The sequence below is a fragment of the Cyclopterus lumpus genome, chromosome 21, assembly GCF_009769545.1.
Source record: "Cyclopterus lumpus isolate fCycLum1 chromosome 21, fCycLum1.pri, whole genome shotgun sequence".
Lineage (NCBI taxonomy): Eukaryota > Metazoa > Chordata > Actinopteri > Perciformes > Cyclopteridae > Cyclopterus > Cyclopterus lumpus.
In genome coordinates, this window is record NC_046986.1 from 10,154,856 (window position 1) to 10,168,525 (window position 13,670).

The 13,670-nt window shown below is 39.0% G+C and overlaps 2 protein-coding genes across 5 annotated transcripts in view; both read left to right on the top strand.

Moving 5' to 3' along the window:
• The window catches only part of zmp:0000001200 (dedicator of cytokinesis protein 9), a 70,535-nt gene extending 64,433 nt beyond the window's left edge, over window positions 1-6,102 (top strand). For 2 of the 4 annotated variants that reach the window (XM_034561391.1, XM_034561396.1), the window contains 8 exons: window positions 538-660; window positions 746-859; window positions 2,005-2,151; window positions 2,243-2,453; window positions 3,008-3,198; window positions 3,336-3,436; window positions 3,536-3,674; window positions 4,986-6,102. In XM_034561391.1, the coding sequence (XP_034417282.1) occupies window positions 538-660; window positions 746-859; window positions 2,005-2,151; window positions 2,243-2,453; window positions 3,008-3,198; window positions 3,336-3,436; window positions 3,536-3,674; window positions 4,986-5,111 (1,152 nt within the window). In that variant the 3' untranslated portion in view covers window positions 5,112-6,102. The remainder of the gene's footprint in view (window positions 1-537; window positions 661-745; window positions 860-2,004; window positions 2,152-2,242; window positions 2,454-3,007; window positions 3,199-3,335; window positions 3,437-3,535; window positions 3,675-4,985) is intronic. The other 2 variants (XM_034561395.1, XM_034561392.1) reach the window with 1 other exon arrangement.
• A 1,402-nt stretch (window positions 6,103-7,504) lies between these two features.
• Window positions 7,505-13,621, top strand: slc15a1a (solute carrier family 15 member 1a). The gene is made up of 20 exons (XM_034561413.1): window positions 7,505-7,764; window positions 8,361-8,480; window positions 8,577-8,676; window positions 9,175-9,265; window positions 9,390-9,473; window positions 9,574-9,656; window positions 9,765-9,851; window positions 9,948-10,037; window positions 10,123-10,167; window positions 10,286-10,318; window positions 10,400-10,488; window positions 10,942-11,023; window positions 11,122-11,241; window positions 11,413-11,556; window positions 11,645-11,691; window positions 11,863-11,970; window positions 12,052-12,163; window positions 12,479-12,616; window positions 12,731-12,838; window positions 13,011-13,621. Exons 2-20 carry the CDS (start codon window positions 8,407-8,409, stop codon window positions 13,257-13,259), a joined length of 1,884 nt encoding a protein of 627 aa, XP_034417304.1. The 5' UTR covers window positions 7,505-7,764; window positions 8,361-8,406; the 3' UTR covers window positions 13,260-13,621.
• The last annotated feature ends 49 nt before the right edge of the window (window positions 13,622-13,670 follow it).

A 13,670-nucleotide genomic window follows, 5' to 3' on the forward strand; every position in this document is an offset into this window, starting at 1 on the left:
GTAATGTTAATGTATTGTATCGGGGCATATATAATTATGTTCATCCGTTGCAGGAAGACAAAAACATTTAACTTCTAATCTTAAGCTCTCCAATATTCCAGTTTTTACATATTGAATCATCATTTAAATAATTACTGTCTGGCTTTCTTCAGTATTTCAGAACAAATTATGTGTCTGACTGCCAAAATATCATACAATAGACTCACATTTTGAAATGTTGAGATCAAACATCATTACAGTATATTTCTTTTAATAATAAACCTTTTTGGGAGGAACATGTATGAAATTAAGAGTCTGAAATATGTTTTATCATAAAAAAATATCTGTTTTCAATATTATGACCACTAACGAAGGAGAGTGACGCACTCATACGTTACGACTTAAAGAAGGCCATTTTTGCGGACGTCTACCTGCGTTCCACACCACACTAGAATACTTGTGTGTTTTTCTTCAGTTTCCTGTAGTCATCACATTTGATTATGATAGAAGAGGCGTCGATTTATCAAATACTCATCTATTGTTCTCTCGTTCCCTCAGGACGTCCTCATGGAGCTTTTGGAGGAGTGTGCAGATGGACTGTGGAAAGCAGAGCGTTACGAGCTCATCTGTGACATCTACAAGCTCATAATCCCCATTTATGAGAAGCGGAGGGACTTTGATGTACATTTAACTTTTTTATCTCCCTACAACAAGTCCATCTAATTTAGCCCAAGTGTTGACATTATTTTTGTATGACTTTGCACAGAAACTGGCCCACCTGTACGACACACTGCATCGTGCATATAGTAAAGTGACAGAGGTCATGCACACAGGCAAGCGGCTGCTAGGCACCTACTTCAGAGTGGCCTTCTTTGGCCAGGTGAGTTTAACTGGTCTTATATTTTCTCAAAACAAACTTATTGTTTATTTGATATTTGGCACTAACTATATTATAAGCAAAAGTATTAATTTGGTTAATAGCAAAGTAATTCCCAGTGAGCATGGTGGCTGCTGGAGGTGTTTTTAATTGCATTTTTAAGAGCATGATCACACGCAGTGGCATTTTATGATCCACTCTAATACCCTTCTCTGCTTTTTGTCCTCTTTTGAAGGCAGCGGTAAGTTGTGCAGTAGACCTCGCTAGCCTTCCTGAGCAGCATACGTCTTTGTGTGGTGTCGGTGCTGCTTGCACTTCACGTTACCTCTGCTTTTTATTTACTCTTGTTGGAACGGTGTTGCATCGCGCTCTCACTCGTGCACTCATTCCAGTGTTTCTGCTTTGGTGTTACATATCTGACTATGTAAGATTTAGTACTGACCCTCATTTCTGTCGTATCTTGTGAAATAATGTGTTGGGTGTAGTTACCTCTGCCTGTGTGCTTTAATAGAGATGAGCACTTCCATGTCTTCTCCGACATGGTGGTCTAATCAGTGATGCAGTAGTATACATTAGAGTGTGTTGAATTCATACTGTTTTTAGGTAGTTCTCATGAAATAACAATGATTTTATTTTCTGCTGGCCACACCCCTGTAGCAGTACCACTTTACAGACTCAGAGGCTGAGGTAAATCAATAGGAAGGCCAATGTTGCAGTGGGACTGCAGTGATGTGCTCCTTGGCCAATGCATTACTTATCTTTTAGTTTACTCCTCCTCTGTGCCAGTGTTAGAGTTGTCCTAATCTTAGTAGGAAACCGTTGATGTGCATGGCTTTACCCATCTGTTCGTGGGACTTTTGACCATTTACTTACAAGACAACAAGTACTCCTACTGACAGTGTGAAGTCTATTGAACTCTGTGCTTGGACATTAGATAGAGAGTTGTGTATTTGTGGAATCTGCCAAATATTTCAGCCCAGCTGGGACTTAAAGAGTATTTTACCATTTAAGTTCAACAAATTGTTATTAACACTCCCACTCACATCCTATTTAAGGTTTTATGTGACACTGTTTGCTCCTTTTATATCGTATTAGATACAGATGCTGCTTGTTTTTATTCATTCTTGCAATGTTTTATCTGTTTTTAGGGCTTCTTTGAAGATGAAGATGGTAAGGAGTACATCTACAAAGAACCCAAATTCACTCCTCTGTCAGAGATATCTCAGAGGCTCCTTAAGCTGTACTCTGACAAATTTGGACAGGAGAATGTGAAGATAATCCAGGACTCTGGAAGGGTAAAACTTCATGGATATTTAATTTGGGATGAGAATTGACCCATAATTTTCTTTAAAAATTGTACTAAACTCTACTAATTACTTTCTGCAGATTAACCCCAAAGACCTGGACTCTAAGTATGCGTACATCCAAGTTACACATGTGACTCCTTACCTGGAGGAGAAGGAGCTGGTGGACAGGAAGACCGACTTCGAGAAGAGCCACAACATCCGTCGCTTTGTGTTTGAGATGCCGTTCACCATATCGGGCAAAAAGCAAGGCGGGGTGGAGGAGCAGTGCAAACGCAGGACTATACTAACCAGTAGGTAGCCCTACATGCTGTTAGTGGGAGTGGTGCATAATGCCATTAAAGGCATACTATTCCAGATAATTAGCTGATACTGAGTTGTTAAGGATATTTCTTAGGCACACACATATTCTGCATCAAATGATGAATGCATGAATCCTCCCTAACTTTAGATCACATCCTCTCATAGTCTGGATATTGACACATTTGATAGACACACTGTGTGGAAGGCTGTCACATGGGTATACGTTGTTGAGGCATTGCATGACTCAGCAGAAAGGTCCTGGGCATAAATGGAAGATCTTGATTAGATTCTGAACGTGTAAGCTGTTTGTCAAGGACCTTTCCTAATCCTAATCAGTCATATTGTTTTACGGTGTAAAAGATCTAAAGTTCAACCTTGCATTCTTATCTTTATTATCTGAGAGCTTTTAAAAGATGCACAGTACACATGTGAGCGGATCCTGAGCTGTAAAACTCAGTTTATGAATCTTTTCTTCTTGCATGTGCTTTTCTAAGAGGCCACAGCTGTTCACCCTCCTCCTCCTCTTCATGTTTCTGTCCCACAGCCACACATTGCTTCCCCTACGTAAAGAAACGTATCGCAGTGATGTATCAGCACCACACTGATCTGAGCCCCATCGAGGTGGCCATCGACGAGATGAGCAAGAAGGTGGCCGAGATCCAACAGCTTTGCTCCTCCAGTGAGGTGGACATGATCCGTCTGCAGCTCAAACTACAGGGCAGCATCAGCGTCCAGGTTCCTGCTTTGAATTTTGTGAACATATATATATATATATATATGCACACACACACACACACACACACACACACACACACTGGACATACCCAATGAAACGATCACAAACATGACACTGCTCCTACATCTTCCCTCAGGTAAATGCAGGACCGCTAGCGTATGCACGAGCTTTTCTCGACGATGCGAGCGCCAAGAAGAATCCTGATAACAAGGTCAAGCAGCTGAAAGAGGTCTTCAGGTGAGATGAGCTGTCAACAGCTGACAATGTGTGCGTACAAATCTACGTTGTGTAATTCTCCTTTTTTTAATACATGTTAACGATCTGCTTTTTGAGCAGGCATTTTGTGGAGGCATGCGGCCACGGTTTAGGTATCAATGAGCGGCTGATCAAAGAGGACCAGCAGGAGTATCACGATGAGATGAAAGCCAACTATAGAGACTTAGCCAAAGAGCTGTCCATCATCATGCATGAGCAAGTGAGTACTGTAGTTACATTCTGGATTACTAATGTTACAACCGTTATCATGTTTTGTTGGTGCCATTCATTAAATGTTTGATAATGATTGATACCATGCTCTTTGATAACACCGTTCTCTGTTTCTCCCTTGTGCTGACATGAACAGATTGGATGGTAATGCAAAAAAGAACCAGTATGCAATAAAGACCGAGTTGTTCATTGTTGATCCAGCCAACACAAAAAGGCATATGTCCTCAAATATTAGCCAAAATGTTATTGCTTTTAAGATGTTGCGTTGTCAAACCATTAGAACCCTGATGTTACAGGGATACTTAGAGGGAACAGAAAGCTGCTCAAGCTAAGGTCCATCTCGTGACCTTAAAAAGTACAGAATAGATTGGCAACGTTATCTGATCGGATCTCTTTTATCTTTACATCCATTTGCTAAACTTAAAACCCAACTGTTCTCCCGCTACACTGGATGCTTAGAGCAACAATCACTAATCTCTCTTAGATTGCTGACGTGTATTTTTTCTGCATGTGTGTAAAGTTTGTATGCATGCATGTATGTATTCATGTAAGTTTGTAAGTCTCTGAACTGCATTTGTATATGTATGCATCTGAATGTATGCATACACAAATATTTGTTATATTTTCTTTAGGTTGTTCTGTTATTTATTTGTGTTATGTATTTAATAATCTTCATGAAAGGGGTTCTGAGACTCCACCTTAAAAGTCTTACGTTTTGGAAAATATGAATATTTGCTTTCTTGCTGAGAGTTGGATGTGAAGATTGACACTACTGTCACTTCTGTATGGTAAATATACATCTAGAGACGGTACAGAAAGGTCACCAAAGTACACACTGGACTCATTTTTACAAGACACATATTTTCTGAACAGTCTGACAGTATGATGTAATTTTTTAGAGCGTTAAATCAGGAGAAAATGTGCTTTGTCCTAGACCTTTTCTGTCTCAGCCACAGACTCACTACTAACGTACATGAAAACCATAGATAACGCATTTTGGCAGTTAGCTGTGTAATATTTGTTAGAAAAATATATGATAAATACATTCTGCAAATAAATCCGATATAGAAAACCTGAAGTGGAAAACCAATTTGCCAGGCCAGCTTTCAAGTTTCCGCGTGTTTCCAGTTCACAAGCTTTGTATTTAGTGTGTGTGTGGTATCGATCTTCTCATTTAACTCTCGGCAAGATAAAGTATCTCTATAAACACGTGCTTCACTTGGCAGTAATTAAGGTACTAATCAATCTAAGATGGTATTGTAAATGGTTGTGAATATCTATCTTTCTTCTTCGCTTCCAGATCAGTCCTGTGGAAGATGGCATGAAGAGCGTTCTTCCAGACTCGCTTCAAATCTTTAACGCCATCAGCGGCACGCCAACCAGTGCCACCATCCACGGCATCCCCAGCTCTTCCTCTGTGGTATGATGCTTGCAGGGGTTAGTTAGCCTTGAACTCGGCGCCCTCTGTACTCGCCAGCCAAGCCGGTGGAGCCATATAAACCCGATCCTTCTTCTCTTCAGTCGGCTCAAAAGGAAAACTGACAAAAGCACAGACAACTCTGACCACCTCTCACCTTTCTCAGTGAACAATGACCCCGGCCACTGGACCTATTTAATGTTTACACGGCATGGTCACTGTGTTGGATGTGTGACGGTGCCGAGGTGGATCCTGAGATCAGAGAGAGCATCATGCAGGAGAGATGACAGACTTTGCAGACTTTGGCCAGACCTAAAGCGTCACCTGTTTCTACCTGAAAAGACGGCTTTTCCATGGACACTCCTCTTGGGATCTTTTTAATATGCACGTCATTACATTACACCCACCACCTTCCCAACAGCGCATTCTTGTTTATTTTGATAATGTTTCATTGTGTTTTTTGTATGTACAGTATTCCACTTTTTTAAGCCACTGTGTCGACGTCTCGATGAACGGTATCTGCTGCATACGTTGACGCTCGTCCCCCTGTACATTATATTTCTACTAAATGGCATCCTATGACTCATGTTAGCATTCAACCTTAAATCACTTCAATGTCTTAGAATGGGATCGTTTTTAAATATTTAAAGCCATTGCATACATAAAAAAAAAAAGTATATTCCAAGTTGTTTATTGATGTATATAAAAAAAAAAAAAGAAAAAAGGAGTGTGTGCAATATTTGCAAAGTATCTTGCTGTATGAGGCTCATACACTGTAAAGATGATGTTCACCTTCTTGCCAAAGCGATGAGGTGTTGAACCAAACACTACGCCTACTGTGGAAGTAATATGAAGCTTTTACCATTTTAGTGTTTATTGAAATTGTTTTATATTTAGGCAGCAGGTTTTAAATTTTTTTTTTTTTTAATTTAACACAGTCACTGTTCTGCTGTAAACAGAGATGTTCCCTAATGCTTATCTTTTAAATAAAACACACTCATTTCTCTGCACTTGTACTAATGAATCCTTATTTTAATTCCACATTTATTCAAGTTTATTCTTACGTTTATTCTTACATTTAGTTCGGTTGTGGAGTTCTCTGAAATGAATGATTTTTATGGAGGTGTTTGGGACTGAACATAGCCAACGCCGTATCTCCTATATCTCATGTACCCTCCCATCATAAAAGCAACACAGTCAGCAGTGTGGAGGACAGATCAAGGTGCTAATAAGCAGCAATATTACGGAAACACTCCGACAGTGACGGATCAATAACCAACTGCTCAGGCTGCAGCTTCACTCAAACAGCATGGCAGGTCAGTTAGCAAACATTGCTTTTTATCTCTTCTCATTTGAAATCGGATGCAAATATTTCCAAGCAGAACGTGCATATGCCTCAAAGAAAAGTCGGACCGAACGTTGGGAGAATGATTTTTGTTTTTAAATGGAGGTAGTAGTCTGTGGGCCAGTGCATTTCTCTCTTTATGAAATGCAGCCAGTTATTCCAACTGAATTATTCATGTGTGCAGATAACGAGGATCCCAAGAAACGGAAGGAGAGCAAAGGGACGGTAATGCACTTAATGAATTTGATTCATTGAATGTTCATGCAGTTTTTTCTTGTAACTGCTCAGTGAGACTAAATGATAATCCATTGGGATAACAAAGAGTAATCATCTCACTGTATTACTGCTATAAGTTACTGAATACCAAGCAATTTCAATTTTTGATGTTATTGTGTTACTTTATACCTGCACTTTTTACTCCAATATATTAATTTCACGTGTATTTTTAATTTTCTTTTTATAAAAGCCTTTTTTTTTTTTAAACTAATGGAAAATGCTGCTCCACCTGATGATGATCAAATAATGCAATACAACACAGACGGGGACCATACTGCTTTCTTAATTTTGATAGACAAAGTACATTTTGTTGCCTGGGATATGATCTAATAACTTTCTCCACTGCTGCTGAACACCTTGCTGCTGTTTCTTCATCCATCAGAGCAAAGAGTTGTGCGGTTACCCGCTCAGCATCTTCTTCATAGTTGTGAATGAGTTCTGCGAGAGGTTCTCCTACTATGGCATGCGAGGTGAGAACACCGAGTTGTGTAACGTTGACTATGTGATTTATTTTTGTAACCATGACGATAAGACAACGTCATTAAACTGGTGTATTTTTCGACTGATTTTCCATGGTTTTGGAAAAAACACATGTTGTGGTAATCTATTGAATATTTCCAGTTGTGAAAAGGAACTAAGTTACATTTTCTGAATAACAATTTGAGGTAGCTGACTTGTATGTCTATTTAACTTGGGTAATTAAATGTTTTGCTACTTCTACTTTACTATATTGTACTTTTTACTCCACTATATTTACTTTGCAGATTGAGATCTGCATTCTACATTCTGAAATAATAAGACTTTGCACAACATGACCAAACATTTCCGGGCTGATTTTAGATTGCTGATGATATCCTGTAAAAGAAGAAGAAGCTAAGGTTTCCTCTGCCTGTTCACAGCGGTCTTGGTGCTGTATTTCAAGTACTTCCTGCGCTGGGACGATGACTTGGCCACCTCCATCTACCATGTCTTCGTGGCTCTCTGCTACCTGACCCCCATCCTCGGGGCCATTGTGGCTGACTCCTGGCTGGGAAAGTTTAAGTGAGTTTCATTATTTGGTCATTAAACATACGCAAGTAGTTAAAGGATGAATATCTCTCAGTGGTGGAACGTAAGTAAGTACAAGAAAGCCTACTGTACATACTACGAGGAACTTTTTACTGTTTATTAGTGATGCCTCTGTATGACATAAGTAAACAAGAACACCAGCGAGCAGGTTTCTATATAATTGTCTGCTGCTCCCTGATGAGAACCAACACTCCGCTGCTGGAAGCCGAGGCAGCAGTGTTGAGTGCACTGCAGGGAAGGGAGGCACAAGATAATTAGAATTAGGAGCAGATTGTCAGACCCTACTGCAGTGAAATGGCAGCTTTTCTAAATGGTATCTGGTGCAAGGTAACACTACCATTTATTTCCACAGGGACCGCCAACACCCACACAAAATAAAAATTCTTTGTGGTGGCTTTAAATTCATTTTTTTTATTTCTTTCAGAAGGAAATGTTTCTACCCAACTACATTTGTACAGATAGTTCATCTTTACTTTTTAGATACATACTTTATAGTAAAAGACATATGATAAGATACAATTATAGTAGTTCTTACACCGCTGCCATCTCTTTCCTTCTTCACCTTACAGGACTATCATCTACTTGTCCATTGTCTATGCGATCGGCCAGATTACGATGGCTATCAGTGCAATCCATGACATCACTGACACCAACAGAGACGGGACACCAGACAACATGACCATTCATGTGTGGGTTTCTATTCTACTACACAAATAATTGAGTCCAGGTTGTAAGCTTTTGGCAGACAGTACCCTGCTCATGCACGTGTTCCTCTTCACATTTAGCGTGTTGTCCATGGTGGGTCTCTTACTCATCGCTCTGGGCACTGGTGGCATCAAACCTTGTGTTGCTGCCTTTGGTGGAGATCAATTCGGTGAACATCAGGTTGGAACTGTCTTCTTCTATCATGTTTAACTTTTGGTTTTGACCATGACATTGCTCTTTATTGCAATTCAAATTGACTGTCCATCTGGAACAATCCTAAATCAGTGGAGTACTCTTTAAAGGAATTAAAGTACATGGATGAGTGTACCAAATTCATCACAATCCATTCTCGACCGCATGGTGGCACTAGAGAAAAAGTCATCAAATCACCTTAGTGTTCATCCTCTGGAGAACATGAATGTATACGCACATTGTTATGACAAACAATATTAATTTTTTTTTTTGTTTAGTCTTGACTAAAGTGGTGAGCTGACGCACTGACATTGCTATACCCATGTCGCTAGCTAGCCCACAGCTAAAAATATAATTTGGTTGTATCATTAAATATAATAAACAAAGATATCAATCACTTTTTATTTGTTTACACATTATAATCCGCGCTGAGGAACATGCATGCAACCTAAGACAGAAGGTCACTGACTGTATTTCTCTGTGCAGGAAAAGCAAAGGAGAACCTTCTTCTCTGTGTTCTACCTGTGCATCAATGGTGGGAGTCTCTTGTCAACCATTATCACTCCAATCCTGAGAGGTAGATATGAAGACATAAAGTTTATGACAAAGCCATGACATAAGCACGATTGCACAAGTAATAACGGTCCTTGGGTATGTGCCAACTTTAAATTGTAACGACAGTTGTTTGTCTCAATCTGCAGCTCAGGAGTGCGGCATCTACAGTCAGCAAAAGTGTTATTCCCTGGCCTTCGGTGTCCCTGCAGCACTAATGGTGGTTGCACTTGGTAGGTCTAAATAATTTGGAGACTATAAAGCAGAAATGTAAAGATTTGGTACATATACTTTACACCGATACTGATGTTGTGCCTGTGATGCCCCTTACAGTGGTGTTTATTGTTGGAAGTGGAATGTACTACAAAGCTGAACCACAGGGAAACATCATGCACGATGTGTGTAAATGTATTGGGGTGAGTCTGGTTTGCACCATTTGCATCTACACATTCTGCATTAATGTGTTCCAACAGGTGATCGATGTGTTTCTAAAGACATATTTTATCCTTCACTTTGTTCTTCAGTTTGCCATTAAAAACCGCTTCAGGCACAGAAGCAGTCAATACCCAAAGAGGAAGCACTGGATGGACTGGGCAGAAGAAAAATATGCTGTAAGTTTCACTTTACTTATATTTCTCTCAAGTTTCTAACAAAGTGTTTCATCCGTGGAATGACAGCGGTGGATATTCTGTCTGTCTGTGTTGTAGAAACTCCTCATTGCTCAAATCAAAATGGTGCTGAAGGTCCTCTTTTTATACATCCCACTCCCGATGTTCTGGACCCTGTTTGACCAAAAGGTATTTACAAGTTACTCGTACCTTAGAAATGCAACACCACTGGTTGACCGAGGAAGCTGTGCTTTACTCTGCATCTCTGTGAAAGGGTTCTAGATGGACTTTGCAAGCCACCACCATGGATGGGAACTTTGTAAGTTTGACAATAAAACAATAAATATATGAATATATTTGAATTATCCAAATATATTTGAATTATCCAAATGATTTAACATCGCGTTCATGTTTTCATAACGTCTTTGTGTCTGCAGGGGCTACTTGTTATACAGCCTGATCAGATGCAGGTGAGTTAAAATAATTTGATTTTCTTAGATAAAATGTATGTATTTGAGAAAATTCTCACTGTGCAATTTATGCTTTTGAAGACTGTAAACCCCATCCTGATCCTGACGCTGGTGCCTATCATGGACAGCTTAATCTACCCTCTGATCAAAAAGTGTGGCCTGAACTTTACGTAAGTACTGCTGGAACTTAGTGACACAGCTTTGGGGCTTACAGAATACCTGGCATTGGTCCCTTATTTAGTTATTAAATAACTTACAAAGCTGTAAAGACTGTAAACAGCTAGCTGGCTCTGTACAGCACATCTAAAGCTCACTAATTAACATATAATATCTTCTTTGTTTAATTGTGCACTGTTTTAGAGGGGGTTGTGTGTTGGACTATTTCTTGACCTTGAGTAGTATCTTCCTTGTGTCTTGCCTAGTAGCTACAATGCATTATTATGTTGTTTATTATAGTGGGCTTTAAAGTGGCTGGATTTTGATAACTTTGAATAGACTCAGGCTTGTTGTTTTTCCATCTTTATGCTATTAGTCATAAATAATAATTAAAAATAGACATTTGGTGATGTAATTCTCTCATATTTTGTCAAATTCAGTAACAGGATTTAATGTTAATTCAACAGATCTCTGAAAAGAATGACAGTGGGGATGATGATGGCAGCTATAGCTTTTATCTGCGCTGCTTTGGTTCAGATTGAAATTGATGTAAGTAGCAAACAGTTGTGCTCAGCTCCTCATACACTGTCAAATGCACCAGTGCATCAGTTCAGGGAATAACATTTTAAAACGCAATCACATTTCAGAAAACCTTACCCACCTTCCCATCAGCCTTTCAAAGTCAGTTGAAATTACTTAACATGGGCAGTAATCCAGTGACGGTGAAGCTGCCTGGCATCGATCCTCTTGTACTTCCTGCAGCTCAGGTATGTCTTTATACAACAATACAAAACGTTTAACATTTTGGTTAGTACGTTTAAAATTCTGTTGCATGCAAGCCAAAAGCACCACTGTCTATCTGCACACATTCGTAGCACAATGATTGGGCTGGGATTGATTCAACTGTTATTTTTATTGATTTTTTGATTTTTTTGCAGGCCAGTAATGAATTCTTCACATTTGATACAGAATTAATCAGCATTTCAATAGGCAACTCTGAAGTTGTGAAAAATATTTCCTTGGCCAAAGAAAAGCGACAAACACTTCTCATTACCTCAAACATCAGCGCCAACTGGATGTTGGTGAGTGAGAAGGACTAAATAATATCAATAAAAGACACACAATAGCCCATTTAAATTAACATTAACATTCATTGTCTTATTTCCTCAGACTAATGATCTGACTTCCAAACCACAAGAAGGCAACAATGCCGTCCGGTAAGTTGATTTACAAATATTTAAACTAGTAACAAATATGTGAATAATTGACCAACAGGTACAAATTATGAAAATCACACAGTTGTAGTCCTCATCTTTGTCTGCAGATTAAATAGTTTAAATACGTTGGATTTACTGACTGTTTTTACATTTTCTGTCTTAATATTTCAGATTCATAAATGGAATGAATACAGCAGTAAATGTGTCACTTCCTGCAGCTGACTTTGGAGAAATTGAGTCATTGTATTATTCCAACTACTCCCAAATAAGTAATGGAAAGTAAGGATTTAAAATATACTGTTTTTTTTATACTAGAATCATTATTTTATGCAAACATTAATTTTCTTTTCTAACAATCAGGTCCGTCTTCACCATACGGAGCGGTTCACAGTCGTGTGAATACAGCAGGGACTTTGGATTTGGAAGTTCATATACCTTCTTTATACCCAGCACTTTGGTCATTGGACCAAATGTACGTTTTTTAAATCTCTTTTAGGAAAATATTAAGCCTTTATAAAAAAGGAAACTACATTTTTGTGATCTATTTTTAAAGATGTACATCTTAAGAAAGCACAGAGGGTGTGTCAGGCAGGTTTAGATTAATGCATTTTTGGTTTTGGTCTTTTCATAGGATTTTCTTGATTATACAAAAATAGAGAGTGAGGAGTGAGCTAGCCTTATGTTAACTGTCATTTTTATGCTCAAAATCCATCCAGCGACCTTCTTTACAGTCATACATGTTGAGAAACACCGTCCTAAACTGAACTGTTGTGACTATTTGTTTCAGTGTCAGGGGTCTATTACTGTGGCAGAAGACATCAAGCCCAACTCAGTTCACATGGCTCTCCAGATCCCACAGTACTTCTTCATAACTGTTGGTGAAGTGATGTTTTCTGTTACTGGTCTAGAGTTCTCCTACTCACAGGTAAAATTGTATATGCATTTTCACGCGGAAAATCTGAATATTAGATTCTGTTTGTCTTTGATAATAGTTCTGTTTTCTTTGTTTTGGGCTAAATTCATCTTTTGTGTCTTCAAGGCGCCTAGTAATATGAAAGCAGTGCTGCAAGCAGGCTGGTTGCTTACTGTTGCTGTTGGCAACTTCATTGTTCTGATAGTGGCTGAGCTTGCGAAGCTTCCCAAACAGGTAAAAAAAAAAAAACTAAAGAAGAAAAAGACTAATTAAACTCAGAACTAAACCTTAGAGACGCAAAGTGACAACGTATCTTGAGTGGAAATGTCTGACGTGTTTTTGTGAGGCAGTGGCCCATGATGAGGCATTAATACCACGTATGTCCCTCTGTCTTTCTCTTTCAAAGTGGGCAGAGTACATCCTATTTGCCTCTCTCTTGGTTGTAGTGTGTTTTATCTTCTCCATTATGGCGCATTTCTACACCTACATGGACCCTGCAGAAATTGAGGCCCAGTTCACTAAGAAGGATGATGAAGATGATGAGGATGATAAAAGCCAGCTACAGAAGGAGCAGCTCGAGATGGTCAAGAAAGACTCAATTAAAAGTCATGAAGATGAAGATGAAGATGATACAGCCAAACAGAGCAGAATGTGAACACTCATATCTGATGTCTAACATCAACACACGTAGAATATACTTTCATGCTGTGTGTGTGTGTGTGTGTGTGTGTGTGTGTGTGTGTGTGTGTGTGTGTGTGTGTGTGTGTGTGTGTGTGAGCGTGTGAGAGAGAGAGTTAGTGTGAGAGAGAGAGAGAGAGAGAGAGAGAGAGAGAGATACTGAGTATCTTGAGCAAAGCACACAATGTTTTCTACTCAGTACAACAAATTCATAGAATGTTATCTATAGTATTATAAAGACCGATGAACCATTTATAAATCGTTGGATTTAATTGCTCTTTTATATTTATGTGCATGTTATGTTCAAGTACACAATAAAAAAATGATTATGTTTGAGGTTTTTTTCCACTCACAATTCTTATCTTGAGATATTTTGCCAAAGGTCACT

Excerpts from the sequence above, each read along its gene's own strand:
- slc15a1a (XM_034561413.1), top strand. The coding sequence starts at position 8,407 with ATGGCTATCAGTGCAATCCATGACATCACTGACACCAACAGAGACGGG. Across the intron at positions 12,617-12,730 it reads TAGAGTTCTCCTACTCACAG|GCGCCTAGTAATATGAAAGC; the intron begins GTAAAATTGTAT and ends TGTGTCTTCAAG. Across the intron at positions 12,839-13,010 it reads TTGCGAAGCTTCCCAAACAG|TGGGCAGAGTACATCCTATT; the intron begins GTAAAAAAAAAA and ends TCTCTTTCAAAG.